Source organism: Pipistrellus kuhlii, unplaced genomic scaffold (assembly GCF_014108245.1).
Source record: "Pipistrellus kuhlii isolate mPipKuh1 unplaced genomic scaffold, mPipKuh1.p scaffold_m20_p_2, whole genome shotgun sequence".
In the NCBI taxonomy this organism is placed as follows: domain Eukaryota; kingdom Metazoa; phylum Chordata; class Mammalia; order Chiroptera; family Vespertilionidae; genus Pipistrellus; species Pipistrellus kuhlii.
In genome coordinates this window covers 166,027,325-166,046,699 of record NW_023425515.1, presented here as the reverse complement: position 1 = coordinate 166,046,699, position 19,375 = coordinate 166,027,325, and the positions used below count along the sequence as shown (strand labels likewise).

Sequence of the window (19,375 nt, the reverse complement as noted above, 5' to 3'; positions counted from 1 at the left end):
GGGATCTTCAGCTTTAAGGAGAATTCTAGAATATGAAAGCTTTCTTTAGATACTGGGGGATTGTTATAGAGAAGTCTTATTCAACTTCATTTTTTATGGCTTCCAAGAAGTTATGGGAAGGCATGTTTCAGTATGATAGATTAATAAACTTTAGTGAGAAAAGCTTGAAATACAACACTGCCTCCTGAGTTCCTCATCACTAGAAACACTAGGAGACTAGCTGGTCCTTTAACAGCAGTGAATAAGAGGAATCTAGGCATAGACGTGCAGGCCAAACCAGTTAACTCCCACTTAGGAAACCTCAGCTCCCTCATTAGATATTATCAGGTATGTCTATTTTATAATTGTTCACCATAGTCTTTTGCATCTTTTGTGAATGAAGGAGAGTAGTTTATTTTTTTCTTGTAACTTAGCAACATAATGTCATAGATATGATAAAATAAATAATATCTATCCTGTTTGCTAAACTTTGGAAAGGTCATATCAGAAATACTTTTTAAATTCTAGTTTTATCTTCTTGTGTTTAACTTATTTAATAATGAGCTACCTTCAAAGAATTTTTAATGTCAAATAAAAGTACTCTAATTTAAATTGACTTAATTGGTCATAATACTTTTTGATATATCTAATTATTTGCTAAGGGTTAGTTTTATGTCCTTATGTTTGTAATCCTTTTAGAAGGTCTCAGTTTAGGCTTAAGACTTAGCCTGAACTGTCATTTTTCAACTTTTATATTTTAGAAATATTCTAGCTAATCTTGCAAATTTGGGCTTTAATACAGAGTATGGCAAAAGTAGGCTTACAGTTATGAGTACACAAAACAGTTTATTCTTATGTTATTAATTATTTTTATTACAACTATAAACCTACTTTTGCCCCACCCTGTGTATACTTTATTTCTCTGATTCTAAGATGCAAGATTTAATAAGTTTATAAAGAAGTAAAAGAGAAACTACATTTTGCTTTCATCATACATTTGTTTAGATTCAGAGTTTGCCTCAGATTCCTTTTGACCAGTATGTACAGCTTCACTGTGGCACGCTACTTTCATTGGCTATAATCGTGGTTTTGACCTCTTTGAAATCTTTAAGATGGACTGTATAATTTTGAGGCATGTTGAAAAGTATGGAGTTTTGTGTCCTTGTCCTTTCTCAGTAAAAGTCAAACTGCTTTTTTACTTCATTAAATTGTGTATACTACACGTTAAACAACTTCTCTGGAATTAAGGTACAACTTTGGACAGCGAGACATTTAGTGCTGAGTGGTACAGCCCTTCATAGGGTGGGAGTCTATCACACAAAATTCTCCTAGCTTTGGAAAAGTATGAGACCACTAGCAGTTTTCTTTGCTTTTAATTGAATTGTGGACATGACATGCTAGTCAGTTTTACATTGTAGCAAACTCTTTTTTATAACATTTAAAGTTAAGCTTTCCTTGGTTGATGTTTCCTATACCAAGTGATAAATAAGATGATAGGTGGATGAACAGATAACCTTTATATACAGCTAAATTTGCACATAGTCAGGTAAGGACAGCACTTTCAAAACTTACTCCTATGCCTAGGGGATAAGTTTCCTTTGACATAGTTGTAACAAGCATGGATTTCAGAATTTGCTGAAATTTATAAAACTTGTATCTTAGAATCCAGGAAATATGGTTTTGGCTAATTGATTGGCTAATCTCTAGGAAAGCCAACTGTTTTGGCAATAGAGTTCTCTCATTTACATATTCAGTAGTAGTGTGTTTTTCTATTAAGGATATCAAAAGCCCCTCCCTTCCCAATAGGGCTCTTCATATTACAGAAAGACTTGAAGAAGCAAAGCTTTAAAAAAAAGTAGCCTGAAAAGTAAATATTCAGAACTTAAACTTTTACTCAGTTTCTTAGATTTAATTGATCAGTTGATTTTAGTGTTTAACCTTATAAATTTTATAATGAAATCTCATATTTTGAAGATACTATTTATTAAAAAGCAATTCTCTTTTTAAAGATAGAACATCAGACTTTCAGATGTTTACTATGAAAATCTGGATTGTCTGTATCCATTTCAGAAATAATACCTTTAAAAGTGTTTTGAAAAATATAAAGTATAAGTATAAAGTGGATATAGTAATTAATATAAATCTATCTCTTATAAAATGGTTTTAACTAGGAAATACAAGTAGATTGTGAATATTTTCTTTTAATATTTAGACCACTATCAGTATCTTGATCATGTCATTGGTATCTTAATCATATAATTATAGAAAACCATGTTTTTATACCATTTTACTTATCAGCCAGTTCTGTCTTATCCAAGATAAGCTTTTGCCATCTATTTATTTTATTATCTCAACATGTCCTAGCATTCTATGCTACTTAATCTATCCTTTGAAGTTGCTAATTCCTTGTCGTCTGTTTTTTGCTGATGTACCCCTGTACATTTGCTGTCACTTCACATCCACTCCTGTTTGCAGTTCTTGGCCTTAGGAAATTGCATGCAGAATAAGAAGCTGAAGATGAGTTATGAATGCATGAGATGAGCTATAAATGATCAATGTGAGGAGAAAAATAATAGAATGTGCAACAATGAACCCTTATTGACTTGGACATTTTTTTATAGCTAATAAGTTTTGTCTGCCATTTATTTCAAAATTTCATTTATGTAACTTCTTTTTAACTCTAGTCATCTCAGCTTAACAATCCCCAGTTTGTATGGGTGGTGCCAGCTTTGCGTCAGCTCCATGAAATCACCCGTTCATTCATAAAACAAACCTATCAAAAGCAAGACAAGGTAAGAGTATAGTATAGCTAGATTTGATTATCATACAGTTGTTTACATAACCTTTTATAATAACAAAGCATGAATAAGATTTCTGAGTCTTGTCACTATTTTACATTTTATGGTTATTAATGTAATTCATTTGTATTATTTAATAATTTTGAGTTTACACATCATTCTACTTTCATTTCTATGGAGCTTTTCTTTCTATGTATTCTTAACTCATTTTTATTTCCTGTAAATTAAAATCATTATGCCAGTTTTTAAAAGTTAAAGTGGTATTTTAGAAATTTGTTTGAAATGGCTCAAAAGGTTTATTTTATATTACAAAAAGATTAGTAGTGTGATTATGGAGCTAGAACTTCCTCACTGTGATAGACTTGAGAAGAAAAATCTGGATAGTTTTGTTGAAAGAGTTTTTTATTTAAAAATATATATATATTTTAGGAAGCAAAATTTAGCAGAGAAGTTTATTAATTCCATAGTAAATGTACATACCAGATTGATTTTATTTACTTTTCTGTAAGGAATGTGAGTGAAGAAAACATGTTTGCTATCACCTAGTATTACTTGCTAACAGAAATTTGTATTAAAATGACCAAATAACTAAATTTTCATGCCATTTTTGTTTTTGCCAAGAGCATTATTCAAGATTTGAAGAAAAATTTTGAAATAGTGAAATTGGTAACGGGAAGTTTGATCGCTTGTCATCGACTTGCAGCAGCCATGGCTGGACCTGGAGGCCTGACTGGTTCAACACTAGTGGATGGCCGATACACTTACCGGGAGGTAGGTATTGGCACTGTGCTTTTATTTCATGATTTCCAACGTTCATTTGGACTTTTTGCACTAACTGCATTATGATAAAGTAATAAAAAGACATATTTTCTTTGACTTTGATATGAAATACTAATTGTCAATTCTGTGGATAGTTGTTTTTGTTTTCAAATCAATTAATTAGTAGTAGTATTTTTTTTTTAATTAGTGGAAAAAAATCTTAACTGACTGGTTGTGAGTTTATGGTGTGTTACTTTTTGAGATTGTCAAAATCATATTTTATTATTATCTAAAGTCAACTGAATTTTTAATAGACTTGAAGTAGCTTCTACTACATTGTACTATCAGCCTATAAACAGATTTCTCACATTGACCATAAATTATATGAAAACGCATTAGATAGAACTGTTTGTTAAAGTCTTATTTTCTTTTTTAAATTTTGCTTTTAGGTATGAATACCTGGAGTTAAATAATTACACACACACACACACACACACACACCCTTTTTTTTTCTTTTCAGTATTTAGAAGCCCATCTAAAATTTCTAGCATTTTTCTTGCAAGAAGCTACTCTGTATTTGGGTTGGAATCGTGCCAAGGAAATCTGGGAGTGTCTTGTGACTGGCCAGGATGTTTGTGAATTAGACAGAGAGGTAAGAAAATGGTATTGTGGGCAAGTTACATCTTTTAGTGTGTTTTTGTTCCTATCACATGAGACTAATTTTAAGTTATCAATAGAAAACTGAGTTCCTGAAATGACATTGCACCCCAGAAACATCAAAGAAGATTGAAGACCTAGACAGATTTTTGGAATTGTAATTAAACAGTGGAAAATAGATTAAACCAGGAGCTCAACACTTGTTTTGACATTTACTAGCAGTGAATTGCTGTTTCTTCTCCTCATTTTATAGAATAATATTAACTACTTGATAGGATTGTTGAAAAAACTTAATATGTGATAGTGCCTTGCACAATGCCTGGCTTCTTATAATAAATTTTTGTGGAAAAAATCAAGCATAAAATTCAAAGAAAAGTGGCAATATATACTTTATCTGTGGGAAAGATTGCTAGTAACTTAATGCTTTATTTAGTCTAGAGTTCTAAGCATTTCCATTTTGAGTGGTATTTGGGCAATATAAGTTTTGAAGATTTACAACAAATTTATCTTTACTGTCCTAATTTGGAATAATGTCCCAATTATTTTCCTGGAATGGATTTTAGTTGTAGGGTAATATTTGTCTTGATCCACAGATGTGTTTTGAATGGTTTACAAAAGGGCAACATGACCTTGAGAGTGATGTTCAGCAGCAGCTCTTCAAGGAGAAGATTCTTAAATTGGAATCATATGAAATCACTATGAATGGTAGGAAAAAACTTAAAGTCATTTTTTCAGTTCTTTAAAAAATTATATTCTTTTCTTTCCTTCTAAGCCAACTTTTCAGAAGTAACCAAGCAGTATGGAATATGTTTTTGATATTTATACAGGGTGCCCCACAAAAGTGTATACACACTTAGATGTTTGTACATATTTTGAAAATGAAATGTATTTTAATAAGCACTGCCTTTATAATTATTCTGTTTGTATATAATTTTGTTCCTGTCACATGATAAATTCTTTTCTTTATAAATGTTATTTTATAATTAGTTTTTTAAATTATATGGGCTGATAACTCAAATTGCCAAAATGTCTTTTCATGAGGTTACTTAGTACAAAAGGGATTCATTTATAGTCAAAATTTCTCAAAGTATAGAAATCTTCCTTTTAGGTGCTTAGTATTTTAACTGAAATTTTTTATTAATATATAATTCACATATCATAAAGTTAACTTTTTAAAAGTGTAATATCAGTGGCTTGTAGTATATTCACAAAGTTGTGCAACCTTCACCACCTTTTAATCCCAAAACATTTTCATCACGAAAAGAAATCCTGTACAATTTAGTAATCACTCCCCATTCTCCTCTACCCACAGTCTCTAACCCAGTTTCTTTATGGATTAGCCTAATCTAAACATTTCATATAAGTGGAATTGTATAATATGTATCTGATATTTTTCATTATGTTGAGGCATGATAATTTCAAGGTTCACCCCAGGTTAGTTGTAGCATGTACTTCATTCCACTTAGGCCAAATAATATTCTATTGTTAGATTATACCACATTTTGTTCATCCATTCTTCAGTTGATGAACATTTGGGTTATTAACACTTTCTGGCTATTAATCATGTTGCTACAAATATTCATGTATAAGCTTTGTGTGGACAGTGGTTTTTATTTGAGGAACTACCAAACTTTTGTGATGTGGCTGCACTATTTTATAATCCTACCAGCGATGTATGAGAATTTCAGTTTCTCTACTTCCTCACCAGTACTTGTTAATGTCTATATTTTTTATTTTAGCCATCCTAGTGGGTGTGAAGTGGTATCGCATGGTATTGATTTGCATTTCTCTGAAGACTAATGAAATTGACTCTTCATGTGTTTATCAGCCATTTGTATATATTTGGAGAAATACCTATTTAAATCTTTTGCTCATTTCTTAATTAAGTTATTTGTCTTTTTTTGCTGTTGAGTTATAAGAGTTCCTTATATATTCTGCATATTAGCTCCTTGTCAGAAGTATGATTTTAAATTTTTTTGTCCCAGTCTTTTCACTCTCTTGACAGTACAAAAGTTTTTAATTTCGATTTAGTCCAATATATCTATTTTTTCTTTTGTTACTTGTACTTTGGGCATCATCTAAGAACCATTGTCTAATCCAAGGTCTTAAAAATTTGCCCCTGTGTTTTGTCCTGAGTATTTTAGTTTCAGTTCTTGATATGCTTTGAGTCTTTTAGTCTATGCTTACAGTTTCGGAATTTATTTGACATTCTCTAATTTCAGGTTTTAACTTATTTAAGACTTTTTTTGAAAATGTGAATCTCTGTGATCATCGATTGAAAAGACAAGGAGCTCAGTTGGTAAGTACATTATTCTCAAATCTGAATAATTTAGATAATCTAGTAAAATTTGATATTCAGCAAAAACATGTTATAATCATAGTGAAACAATAAGTTTTGTAAAAGACTGGATATCCTTGGTCTGCTGTTTTCTGCATTGATGACAGCTGACCTCTCAGATCCCTCTGCTTCTTATTGGCCCAGGGCTGCCAGTGGCTTCTTGAGGCTAGGTCAGTGGAGAGTAGGTTAGTTCCATGTCCATTTCCAACTCCGCAGAGCCATCAACCCAGATATTCCTAACAAAGTAACAGAGTCTTCAGTTCCAAGATGCAGTGGCAAGGATTTGGGGAGAAAAATTTAGGGGCAGACAATGAAGCAGGAAAATGATCTCTAGAATGTGTACAGATGTTTTTATATATGTGCACCTTAAAAAAAACAAAAGGCAAAAAATAACTCTAATACTGTTTCATGATCTCGTTTCCTGGGTGCTAAGAATTTTTACAAAGCCTTTTAATCCCTTGGGAAGACCGAATTGAGCTCCAAGGAGTATTAACTACTAGCTTGACTTCATTTTCTTCTGACACTTTGCTAGTTCTGCATCAATAATTCAACTGGGTAGATGTCTAGTATGGGTGTAGATGTATGTGAAAAAAAAATCTTCACATCTATTCTGATTCCCTTAGACATGGCTCATTGTTTCTGTGCTTAGTTGTCTTTTGTTTCAAGGTCCATATTGGTACAGTAGTGTTCTCATATAGTTAGGTTTTTACAGCCTTAATTCATATTGAACTAAAGAGGTGTGAACTTACAATGTAACAGAAAATTTCTTTTTCTTTTGAACAGTATGTAGAAAAGCTGGAACTGATAGGAATGGATTTCATTTGGAAAATAGCCATGGAATCACCTGATGAAGAAATTGCAAATGAAGCTATTCAATTAATCATAAATTATAGTTACATTAATCTAAATCCTAGGTTAAAGAAGGTAGGTATCTACAGGAAGAAGGTAGTAAACTCAAAAGGGCAGAAGATTGTATATATTTTTATTTATATGTTAGCATGCTTAAAAATTGACTTCTTTATTTTGACATTTATCCTTAATGATTATAGCAAATTGCCAGACTAAGTTTAATTTCCATTATCCTCTTACTTTTAGGATTCTGTATCATTGCATAAGAAATTCATTGCTGATTGCTATACAAGATTAGAAGTGAGTAGCAAATTTTACTTAACCTGTTTTTTAAATAAATGCTTTCTTTTTCTTTGCTTTTATAATTTTATATTTTGAGTTCATGTATATAGTTGCTATTTGTGGCTGAATCCTGTTAAAGAATCTGTGAACCAACCATATTGTAATGCAATATTGTTTGCAAAGATGTTTGCCTTGATGCTTCCACATACAAGTGTATAGAGGACATTGTTTCTTCTCCCTCCACCACTCTCTTCCCTGCTTTTCCCACCTCCCTTTGAGGCTATAGGAACCTGTTTTCTGTTCCCAGCTCTACTCCACTCCACATTTCCAATGGATTCTTCTCCTTTTTACTTTTTGGTTCAGGAATTTTATACAGGCACCTGGTTCTTTTTCCTGCTTCCCATGTTTTACCTAGTTTATATTATAAATGCTATTAAAGGCCATACCAGGACACTCACTAGTAGGTGTTGTTGGTTGTCTTTGTCCCTTAGAAACTGGCTGTGTAATACATCTCACATATAATGCCTTATTTCCAGCTTGATAGTTAAAGCATTGAACATTCATTTTCTTTTCTTAATTTGTGCTTTTTTTTTTTTTTATATCTAACAAAGAGTATTCCAGAAATACAAAGTGCTACTGGCCCCAAATGTTAATAAGTTAAACATTTTGGTGATGAGTATGTGCTAGGATATGTGGAGGATTTCCCAAGTCATGACTTCCATCTAGATAGGTCATCATAAAAAACATTTAACCCGGCCGGTGTGACTCAGTGGTTGTGTCAACCTATGAACCAGAGGTCATGGTTCAATTCCCGGTTAGGGCTCATGCCTAAGTTGGGGGCTTAATCCCTGTGGGGGGTGAGCAGGAGTGATTCTCATCATTAATGTTTCTCTCTCTCCCCATCTCCCTTCTCTGAAATTAATAAAAATATATTTTTAAAAAACTATTTAAAATAATCAAGTACCTCTAAATGAGGTACCATGCGTTAACAGACTAGGTACCATGCATTAACAGACGGAGAATAGTAGTTCTCAACTGGGAATTATTTTGCCTCCCACTGTTCATGTGGCAATGTCAGGAGACCTTTTTAGTTGTGACAGTTTGAGGAGTCCTACTGGATCCCTGGTAGAGGTCAGGGATGCTGCTAAATATCCTACAATGCCTGAGAGTCTTCCACAACAGAGAAGTTTCCAGCCCCAAATGCCAATTGATCTGAGGTTGAGAAACCCTGATATAGAATGATTATTTCTTATTTCATAGGCAGCCAGCTCAGCACTTGGTGGCCCCACTCTAACACATGCTGTGACCAGAGCAACAAAAATGCTTACAGCAACTGCCATGCCAACTGTAGCAACATCAGTTCAGTCTCCATATAGGTAAGTGATTGCAGAAGTTACAACAAATACGCAAATAAAAAAATAATTGATATATTTTTCCCCTCCTATAGCAATCTCTCAGTTGTTGATTTCTTCATTTTATTTCAAAACTTAGTATTGTCCTGGGAGATTATGTTTTCCTTTATCCATCCCCAAATTTGTATCTCTTGAAGATTTGTAGGTCATTATCATAACCACCCAAGTATTACACTGCTTCTGTTCGTCTACCTACTAGACAAGGTTTCTTTGTGGGGTTTTGTTTCTTTTATTCATTCAACTTTTTAAAACTGTGTAATGAGTAATTTCTCTGTTATGATGTAATAAAGTTTCATTAATTAAATGAAGAGTAATTTTTTAAAGTTTTAAATATTTACTTAGGCATCTTTTTTTATCCATTTTTTTATTAAGGTATTATATGTGTACATATTTTCCCATTGCACCCCACCACTCTCATACGTGCTCTCACCCCCCCCAAATTTTCTCCTTGAATAATCAAATTCAAAGCACTAATAGAATAAGCAAAATGAAGTAGAAGATAATTAACTAAAAGTGTACATCATAATATATTCACAGTTAAAATACTATTTACTTAAAACATTTTTTTAAAATAATTTTTATGGGAACTTCATCCCCAAATATTTGTATTAAAATGGAACTGACATTGTCTCTTAATCACATTGATGTGTTTAAAGATTTCATTCAGTGAAATCTTAATTCAGTATTTGTTCCAGTTTTTTGATATAGTAAGTGGAATAGATAAATATTTAGAAACATGAGATTGAAGCAACTAGAACATTTTTGTAAGGCTTTATGAGTTTTCCATTACTGGTAAGCAGCACCACGTCAATGACTCCCAGGAAACTTTGGCAGGTACTCATGGAAGGTCTCTGCATCTCACTCTGCTGCTCTCTAGTGATAGATACTCATTTGTTCTCTCTCAACTCTTAGAATGACTTTATGAATGTGTGTATGTATTTTTATTTACAGTTGGATATATTTCTTTTCTTTTTATTTAGAAACTAGTGGCCCAATGCACGAAATTCGTGCATGGGGGGGGCGTTTCCTCAGCCTAACCTGCGCCCTCTCCAATTGGGGACCCCTTGGGGGATGTCCAACTGCCTGTTTAGGCCCAATGCCTGTGCCAGCAGTTGAACATCCCTCACATAATCTGGGACCACTGGCTCCTAACCGTTCACCTGCCTGATTGCCCCTAACTGCCTCTTCCTGCCTGATGGCCCCTAATCCCTATGCCTGCCTACCTAATTGCCCCTAATGGTCCTCCCCTGCTGGCATGATCTTGCACCTAACTGCTCTCCCCTGTCTGCCTGATTACCCCTAACTGCCTCTGCCTGCCTAATTGCCCCTAACTGCTCTCCCCTGTAGTCCTGATCTCACCCCCAACTTCTCTCGCTTGCTGGCCTGATCTTGCCCAGAATGGCCCTCCCCTGCCGGCCCAATTGCACCCCCAACTGCCCTCTCCTGCCGTCCCAATCTCGCCTTCAGTGGCCCACCTCTGTCGCCTGATCTCACCCCTAACTGCTCTCCCTTGCCAGCCTGATGTCGCCCCCAAGTGCCCTCCCTGTTGGCCTGATGTTGCCCCCCAACTGCCCTCCCCTGCCAGCCTGATCTTGCCCTCAGCACCCTCCCCTGCTGGCCTGATTGTTTCTAACTGCCTCTGCCTCAGCCCCACCACCATAGCTTTGTCTGGAGTGAAGTTGGATGTCTGGAAGATGGCTGGTCGACCCGGTCTAATTAGCATATTATCCTTTTATAAGTATAGATAGGTTATATAGGATATGATTGCTTAAATTGGGTGGGGAACCTTTTTCAGCAGGTGGAGTTGCACTTGGCAGACAAAAACACATAATCCCTATAGCCAGCCACATGCGCTATACTGCCAAACCAGTCATTAAAAAATTAAACCACTTTCTTACACCTTACACCAAACAAGAAAGAAAAGAACAGGAAAGGAAATGTGGGGAGGGTAAGTCTTCTCCTCCCTTACGCCATCTGTGTACTGCAGCTGTGGCCCGCTTGCATTACCTCCTCCTAGGGTGAAAGGGAAGTTAAATCTTTGCAAATTTTAGTCTTTGATGAGTGACTGTTACCTATTGATTGGGGTTTTGGTGAAACAGAATGGAATTGAGCTCAAATCAACAATTCATTTCAAATATGTTTAATTTTTTTTTTAAATCTGTAGATCCACTAAGCTTGTAATCATTGAGAGATTACTGCTTTTGGCAGAACGCTATGTGATCACTATAGAGGTAAGCCTCTTTTTCTAAAGCAATTGAATCATCCCATTATTAGACTCAATGTGTTAGGTATGTATTTTTGAGATGTTTAACAGTGGCACTGTGAATCTAACTTGTTTGATTTACTATCTTTTTCAAGGATTTTTACTCTGTTCTACGAACTATTCTACCTCATGGTGCCTCATTTCATGGACATCTTCTAACACTTAATGTTACTTATGAGTCTACCAAAGATACCTTTACTGTAGAGGTAGGTTTACATTAGCTTTGTGGCCATTTTCGTATTGTCTTACTTTCACAACACTGTTGATAAAAATGTATGAGTGATGGCAGTTTGGAGCAAATCACAGGCTGTCTGCATGTCAGGAGTGGCCCAGCAACACAGCTCAGCAGCCATGGAGGAGCCTGGGTCAATCACGGAGACAAACCAACCTTCTCTGGGAAGACTTCAGAGAAGCATCATGCCCCAAACTTTAGCAAAGAAGAGACAACTGGTTGTAGCCATGAGCAAGCGGAGACGTCAGGAAAGGACTGAACATCCAAGGAGGCTCACCAGCTGCATTTTTAAAAGTCCAGTCTCCAAGGTCACTGCCCATCCTAACAACGAGGTCTGGCGCAGGCGGCAGGAGAGGAACATGGAGAAGCTGCAGCAGAGGAGTGCCTACAGGAGGCTGCAGGGGCTTCAGGCCTGCAGCAGTGAAGGGGAACCTATAAATACTGTGGATATGACAGATGTGATGAGAATAAGTGCACCAACAACGAAGGGTGAACCCCTGGGCCGGGCTGGGCCTGGCTCTCTCCACAGCAGCCCCCAGCCCAGCGCAGCACAGTTGTTAAATTGGGCAAAGATGATCCCAGGACCAGGCCTCTGTGGCCCACAGCTCTGGGCATCCAACCGGCCACCCGTGGAGACATCCAGAAACAGAATAACAGAGTGAAAAGAGCAAGAGAGAGACTGGCTGCGGCTTTGAGGAAAGACAAGCTGGCCAGGGAGGCAGAGAATGTTTTGATTTCATACAAATCTGATTTCATTGAACTTGCTATTATATCTCATTCTAACATAAAATATATCTATGTTTTAATTTATTATTCTTGTTATTTTGGTCAAACCTCAGCTGAAGATATTTTTTATTTTGGCCAAATTCTAATTTATACTTAAGACATCTACACTAAAAAAAGAGAAAAATGCTAATTGACCATACCTTCACTATGCCCGCAGCCAATCATGAGTGATATACAAATTAAGTCAACAAAGGTAGAGGACAATTTGCATATTCAGGCGGGAAGGGCTGTGTCTGACACTGCTGCAGGGTTCAGTCCACCATGGGGACTGAGCAGGCCAGACGGGCAGCTCCTAATACCACCAGCTGGGTCAAGGTCGCCATTGGTAACCAGGCAGGCAGGGATGGGGGTTGGAGGCAGCACCTGACACCACCTTCAGGGTGCAGGCCAGGTAGGTTGAGCCTGGGTCAGGCCACCATTGGGGGCCCAGGTAGGCAGGGTTAGCCAGGGTCTCTGGGATCAGTCTGCCCTGGGCCGCCTGTGGACACCAGTGGAGCAAATTGGGGTTGAACTTTTTAATGAAAATGGGATGCCTGTGTCCCAGCCCACCAGGCCCAGACCATGGCGAGGAGGGGGCAGTGGGCAGTTAGTAGGCACCAGGGCTTGGAGGGGACTGGCAGCAACCTGCAGGCATGCTGCCAAGAAGAGCTGAACCATGATGATGCAGAGGGCTGGCTGATAGAGGTGTGAAAAGGTGCAGACGAAGCGGCTCTTACTGGCTCTGAGCTGGACAGCCTGATGGACCAAATCGCCTTTCTGAAGAAGGTGCATGAAGAGGAGATCGCTGAGCTGCAGGCACAGATCCAGTATGCTCAGATCTCTTGGAATGTTCTCCAAGTCTAACCTCTCTGCAGCACTCAAGGACATTAACGTCCAGTAAGAGAAGCTGGCTGCCAAGGACATGCAGAATGTAGAAGAATGGTACAAGAGCTGCTCACCATGCTGACCAAGAGCACTGCCAAGAATACCTACGGGGTGTGCGCTGCCCAGAGATCAAAGCATGCCGGCGCATGAACTAAGCTCTGGGAATATAACATTCTGAGGTGACTCAGGCTGGACATTAAATATTGTGCTATGACTTTTCTCCTTATGCAGAGTATCTGTTTGCTTGCAGAATGGATTCCTGGCTTGCTGCCAGCCTGGGCATGGTACATGCTTATGAGTTCAAGATCTATGACAATGTGAATAATTCAGATGTTTACAATAAAAACACATGAATACATGAAAAAAAAATGTATGAGTGATATTCTAAAAGCTATTATAATAAACAAATTTAGAATAAAGACCTGAAATGAAAGGAAACTGATGGGGTATAAACAGACATATAGACAAATACATAATACATTAACAGGTGTTGGTGAGTATCATCTATACTAATAAAAGCCTAGATGGCCCTGTGCAACACCTTCATGTCATCACAAGATGGCCACCACAAGATGGCTGGCAGGGGAGGGCAGCTGTGGACAATTGGGATAGCAGGGGAGGGCGGTTGGGTGCAATCAGTCCTGCAGGGTAGGGCAGCTGGGGATGAAGACCGGCCTGGGAGGGCAGTTGGAGGCAATCAGGCCGGCAGGGAAGCAGTTAGGCGTCAATCAGGCCGGCAAGGGAGTGGTTAGGGGCAATCAGGCAGGCAGGCAGGCAGGCAGGCAGGTGAGCAGTTGGGAGCCAGCAGTTCTAGATTGTGAGAGGGATGTCTGGTTTTGTGCCAAATTTTGTGCAACGGGCCTCTAGTTAAGAATAAAGGAGAATAAGCTGGTAGAGGTGATGGTTATTGCAGAACGCTGTGAGGTCACTGTAGAGGTAATCACATTTTATATAGAGATGGGCATTGGATGTCTGAGGCTGTGGCATCTGAACATAGAATTGGATGAGGTGACAGAGCCAGCCTTTTCTGGAGAAGGACAGTCCAAACAAAGGGCAGCAGGTACACAGGCCCTGAGATGGGTGTTTGCTTGGCTTGTTCATGACAAGCAAGGTGGCTGGAATGACAGTGAGAAGGAAAGAATGGAAAACCTGCTGTGGAAGAAGGGCTTGAGTTTTTATTCCATGTGATGAGGAGGGTTGGAGGAGGGAATAGAACTTCTACTTATAGCAGTAGGGAAGCCTCGCAAGGGCAGGAATTCTTGTCTTTGTTTTGCTGTTCTCGGCTTCTAGAACAGTGCCCAGTACACAATAGATGCTCACTATCAGTTGTTTTAATGAAGGAATAACTGTGTTACAGCAGTGTTTAATTTTATTTTACAGGCTCACAGTAATGAAACCATAGGGAGTGTCCGGTGGAAGATAGCCAAGCAGTTGTGCTGTCCTGTGGATAACATCCAGATATTTACAAATGATAGTCTGGTAGGTTTAAATAAACTGTGGCTCTTTAGCCTGATACTAATCCCATCCTCTTCCTTTTCCTCTCAGTAATTAAGAAACCTCTTTTTGCAGCTGACAGTGAATAAAGATCAGAAGCTACTCCACCAGCTGGGCTTTTCTGATGAGCAGATCCTTACGGTGAAGACTTCCGGCAGTGGGACCCCATCTGGGAGCTCCGCAGATTCCTCCACCAGCTCCAGCAGCAGCAGCAGTGGGGTTTTCAGTTCATCATATGCCATGGAGCAGGTATTGAGTGATAAATCTTAATCTTTTTGTCATCAGTCCATATAGATTTGGATGATTGTGTCCTTTCCTCTCAGACAAATCTTGACTCTTCAGAAATGTATCCCTGGGAAGCACTGGGCATCAATTGGGAGAAGATATACAATTTATCAATCTTCTGGACCACAGACTCTTCTGAGTCCTAAATCATTCTGCCTGGCCACTGCTGCTGCTCCTCTCACCCACCTCTGCATTGAGTCATTGATTTTCCCATTAGCAGTCATACATGCGGTGTTATTTCTATCATCTTTTAAAAAAGCCTTCTTTTCCCCCAGTTTCACCTTCACTTCCTGCCCTATTCTCTCCTTGCCACATCAGCAAAGTCCTCTTTTTATGCTCTTTTCAAGGTTATCTCTTACTTCGGCCTCTCAATCCTCATCTTCTCAACCTTTCATCAGAGTTGGTACATGTGATCACTTCCCCCTGAAACATTTCCTTCACTTGGCTTTCAGGTCTTTGGGTGACTGTAGGCTTTTAACTTAGCATAATCTTGCTATAGGTGATGTCAAATGATCCTTCAGGGTTAGTATTAGTATTGTAGATTTTTAAAAATAACTAGACAGTACTTATATATAGCAATAATTTAAGAAAGAAATTTCATTCAGAAATGGTATTATGACAGTTAATTAGCAACATAAACAGTATATGTAGCATCTTCAAGTTTAATATGTTTATACTATTTCATATTTATTCTGAATTTATTAAAAATCTTATCTATGTAGCAAGAAACCGGTTTGGCTCAGCGGTAGAGCGTCGGTCTGCGGACTGAAAGGTCCCAGGTTCGATTCCGGTCAGGGGCATGTATATTGGTTGCGGGCACATCCCCGGTAGGGGATGTGCAAGAGGCAGCTGGTCGATGTTTCTCTCTCATCGATGTTTCTAGCTCTCTATCTCTCTCCCTTCCTCTCTGTAAAAAATCAATAAAATATATATTTTTAAAAAAATCTATCTATATAGCTGAAACCGGTTTGGCTCAGTGGATAGAGTGTCGGCCTACGGACTGAAAGGTCCCAGGTTCGATTCCGGTGAAGGGCATGTACCTTGGTTGCGGGCACATCCCCAGTGGGGGGTGTGCAAGAGACAGCTGGTCGATGTATCTCTCTCATCGACGTTTCTAACTCTCTATCCTTCTCAATTGCTCTCTGTGTAAAATCAATAAAACATATTAAGAAAAATCTATATAAATATATTTTTGGGATATCTAGTTTCTTATTCCTTCTAACTAGAAAATAGTACTTTAATCACATCTGAGTCCCTTCTATGCATTTATATTCCTTTCCTACCTTTAGAAAAATCACTTAGATTGCATCTATATCTATGTATGGTGTATGATGGTTGATATATATGTGTGTGTGTGTGTGTGTGTGTGTGTGTGTGTGTGTGTGTATATATATATATATATATATATATATATGTATATGTATGTATGACTCTCATTTTGCTTTTAAGTCATTCATTGCCTTGTTTCCTGATGAGCTCAGGTCAGCTTTCAGTGGTGCCCACTCTCCATTCTAGTAATTACACCCATCTTTGTTTTATCTCTCTTCTTCTGCCTACCATTGGGCACCTGAGCCCCCACCAGCAGGTGGGTATGAGAGGAGAGCCCAGGTAGTAAGCACACTAGAAGTTGGGAGATCCCCGACTGTTCACATGTGTGCTTCATGCAGATGAGCACTGTGCTCCCCTCCAGTTTCACAGTGACCAGGTTTCAGAACTAATATTTGTATCGTATGTTTGATTAAAAAAGAAAATTATTTTGTGAATTTGTATTTATACTTGCCTTCTTTCCCTCAGGAGAAATCCCTTCCTGGTGTTGTGATGGCACTTGTGTGTAATGTATTTGACATGCTTTACCAGCTTGCCAATCTAGAGGAGCCAAGGTAAATATAAATATAGGGAACCAAGAAACTTTTCCCTTGAAATGTATTTTCTTTTTTTTCTTTTTTCTTTTTAATTTAAAATATATTTTATTGATTTTTTACAGAGAGGAAGGGAGAGAGATAGAGAGCTAGAAACGTCGATGAGAGAGAAACATCGACCAGCTGCCTCTTGCACACCCCCTACCGGGGATGTGCCCGCAACCAAGGTACATGCCCTTGACCGGAATTGAACCTGGGACCTTTCAGTCCGCAGACCGATGCTCTACCACTGAGCCAAACCGGTTTCGGCTGAAATGTATTTTCTTTACATCTCATACTAAATGACTCTGTTATTGAAATTGTGACTTATCTGAAAAAATTTCAAATTTGAAAAATTTCAGGATAACTCTACGAGTACGAAAGCTTCTGCTCCTGATACCCACTGATCCAGCCATTCAGGAAGCCCTTGACCAACTGGATTCTTTAGGAAGAAAGGTATGGGTTTCTAGGGGGGTTAGTTAACTGGCATGGAATTTTATATCATGATTCAGTGAAAATACAACACCAAATCACACTACAATCATTTGATATCTTTTTCTTAATGATTTTTCTTCTTTTGAAAAATACTTGCTCTGTAAATGGAAATCAGGGCTTCATGTTGTCTTTTAAAGTAGATGGAGTGAAAAATTATGTCAGATTTTAAAACTAGAAGAGTCTTTAATGTCATCTACTTCACCTTCATGATATATGTTAAACCAAAGCCCAGAGAGAATGGAGTATCTTGGCCAGAACTAGACTCTGGCTCTGATTCTCCTCTCATGATGCCTCTCTGATTGTGATTGGGTTATCTTTTCAGTTTCTCACTGTTGATATATAAAATTCATTTTATTTAGTTTTTAGGATATCGTTCCTTTATGTATATATTAGAGGCCTGGTGCACCAAATTTGTGCATGGGAGGGAGTGTGTCCCTCAGCCCAGCCTGCACCCTCTCCAATCTGGGACCCCTCGAGGGATGTCCGACTGCCCATTGATGGGATCAGGCCTAAATGGGCAGTCAGACATCCCTCTCACAATCCAGGACTGCCTTCCTGATTGCCCCTAACCGCTTCTGCTTGCCAGCCTGATCACCCCCTAATCACTTCCCTGCCAGCCTGATTAATGCCTAACTGCTCCTCTGCCAGCCTAATTGCCCCTAACTGCCCTCCACTGCAGGCCTGGTCCCCCCCCAACTACCCTTCCCTGCAGGGCCAGTCGCCTTCAACTTTCCTCCTCTGCCAGCCTGGTCACCCCTAACTGCCCTCCCTGCAGGCTTGATTGACCACAACTGCCCTCCCTTGCAGGCCTGGTCCCTCCCATCTATGGCAGCCATCTTGTGTGCACGTGGAGGCAGCTATCTTTGACCACATGGGGGCAGCCATCTTGTGTGTTGGAATGATGGTCACTTTGCATATTACTTTTTTATTCTATAGGACTAAAATTGTGTTTAATCCATAACATTGTTTATGTTCTCAGAATAAATTAATTTATTACAAAGTTGTTAGAAGTAAGTTATGAATTTTATATTTCAGTGATTGACATTTAGATCAACTTAATTTTGTCATATTTGGCTTATCTATCAGCTTGAGGGAGGAGAGAACTAATGTAATAAAACATATCACTAGTACTAGTTCAAAAAATTCTCAAAACTACCATTTTTGCAATCTTATAATTTCATTATCAGTATTTAGAGGTACAAGTTTTAAAAACACAAAAACAAATGAAGATGACTTTTTTTTTGTTGTTTAAAATAGGATTGTCATGCTGTTGAACATGTAGTTTGTGAGAGAGATTTTGGTGTCTTGTTAGTAACTATAGAGTGATGTGGTTTTATGAGATTAAATTTTAGAAAATGTTGTTGGTATTGATTATATTTAAAAGGAAAAGACTATCAGAATATGTAAATATCTATTTTTAATTTGTGCTTTTAAGACATACATTCTCTTTTTCATTCTCTTAACTTAGAAAACATTGCTGTCTGAAACAAGCTCTCAGTCTTCAAAATCTCCATCCCTCTCTTCAAAGCAGCAGCACCAGCCAAGCGCCAGCTCAATTCTAGAGAGTCTCTTTCGATCTTTTGCTCCAGGAATGTCCACCTTCAGAGTGCTTTACAACTTAGAAGTAAGAAACTTATTTCTTTTCACTTTGTTTTGGTTTGTAGAATCATGCTTTCCGATGAGAGAAATACGTTGACAGGTTTGCTCTGTTAAAACTTAGTTTTTAAAAAGTACAAAATAGAATATAAATTGAATTTTGGATTTTGCCTTTGTAAATGCTCAATTTTTTCTCAATTCATATCCATGTGCATTGTTGTACTTTCAAAATAGTTTCTAAATAAATAATTAGGAAGCCTTTTTTATTAATCTTTATCATTATCTTCCTCTATTACAATTGGGTTTTTTTAAAATAAAAAATAGAAGTTCTGTAATTATGTATAATGTCAGTTATTAATCTTGAGCCTTCTTGTTATTAAATGCATTT

General features: G+C 37.8%; 1 protein-coding gene across 11 annotated transcripts in view; it reads left to right on the top strand.

Annotated features, from left to right (window-relative positions):
• USP24 (ubiquitin specific peptidase 24) overlaps positions 1–19,375 on the top strand; it is a 132,297-nt gene that overhangs the window by 57,271 nt on the left and 55,651 nt on the right. For 10 of the 11 annotated variants that reach the window (XR_006742197.1, XR_006742196.1, XR_006742198.1 and 7 more), the window contains 15 exons: positions 2,664–2,771; positions 3,399–3,548; positions 4,057–4,188; positions 4,787–4,898; positions 6,416–6,492; positions 7,315–7,455; positions 7,627–7,680; positions 8,923–9,038; positions 11,239–11,305; positions 11,433–11,543; positions 14,600–14,698; positions 14,789–14,962; positions 16,793–16,878; positions 17,259–17,352; positions 18,860–19,015. Coding sequence is in view for 8 of the 11 variants with exons in the window: in XM_045584646.1 (XP_045440602.1) it covers positions 2,664–2,771; positions 3,399–3,548; positions 4,057–4,188; positions 4,787–4,898; positions 6,416–6,492; positions 7,315–7,455; positions 7,627–7,680; positions 8,923–9,038; positions 11,239–11,305; positions 11,433–11,543; positions 14,600–14,698; positions 14,789–14,962; positions 16,793–16,878; positions 17,259–17,352; positions 18,860–19,015 (1,677 nt within the window). In the remaining 3 variants the exon portion in view is untranslated. The remainder of the gene's footprint in view (positions 1–2,663; positions 2,772–3,398; positions 3,549–4,056; positions 4,189–4,786; positions 4,899–6,415; positions 6,493–7,314; positions 7,456–7,626; positions 7,681–8,922; positions 9,039–11,238; positions 11,306–11,432; positions 11,544–14,599; positions 14,699–14,788; positions 14,963–16,792; positions 16,879–17,258; positions 17,353–18,859; positions 19,016–19,375) is intronic. The other variant, XM_045584651.1, reaches the window with a different exon arrangement.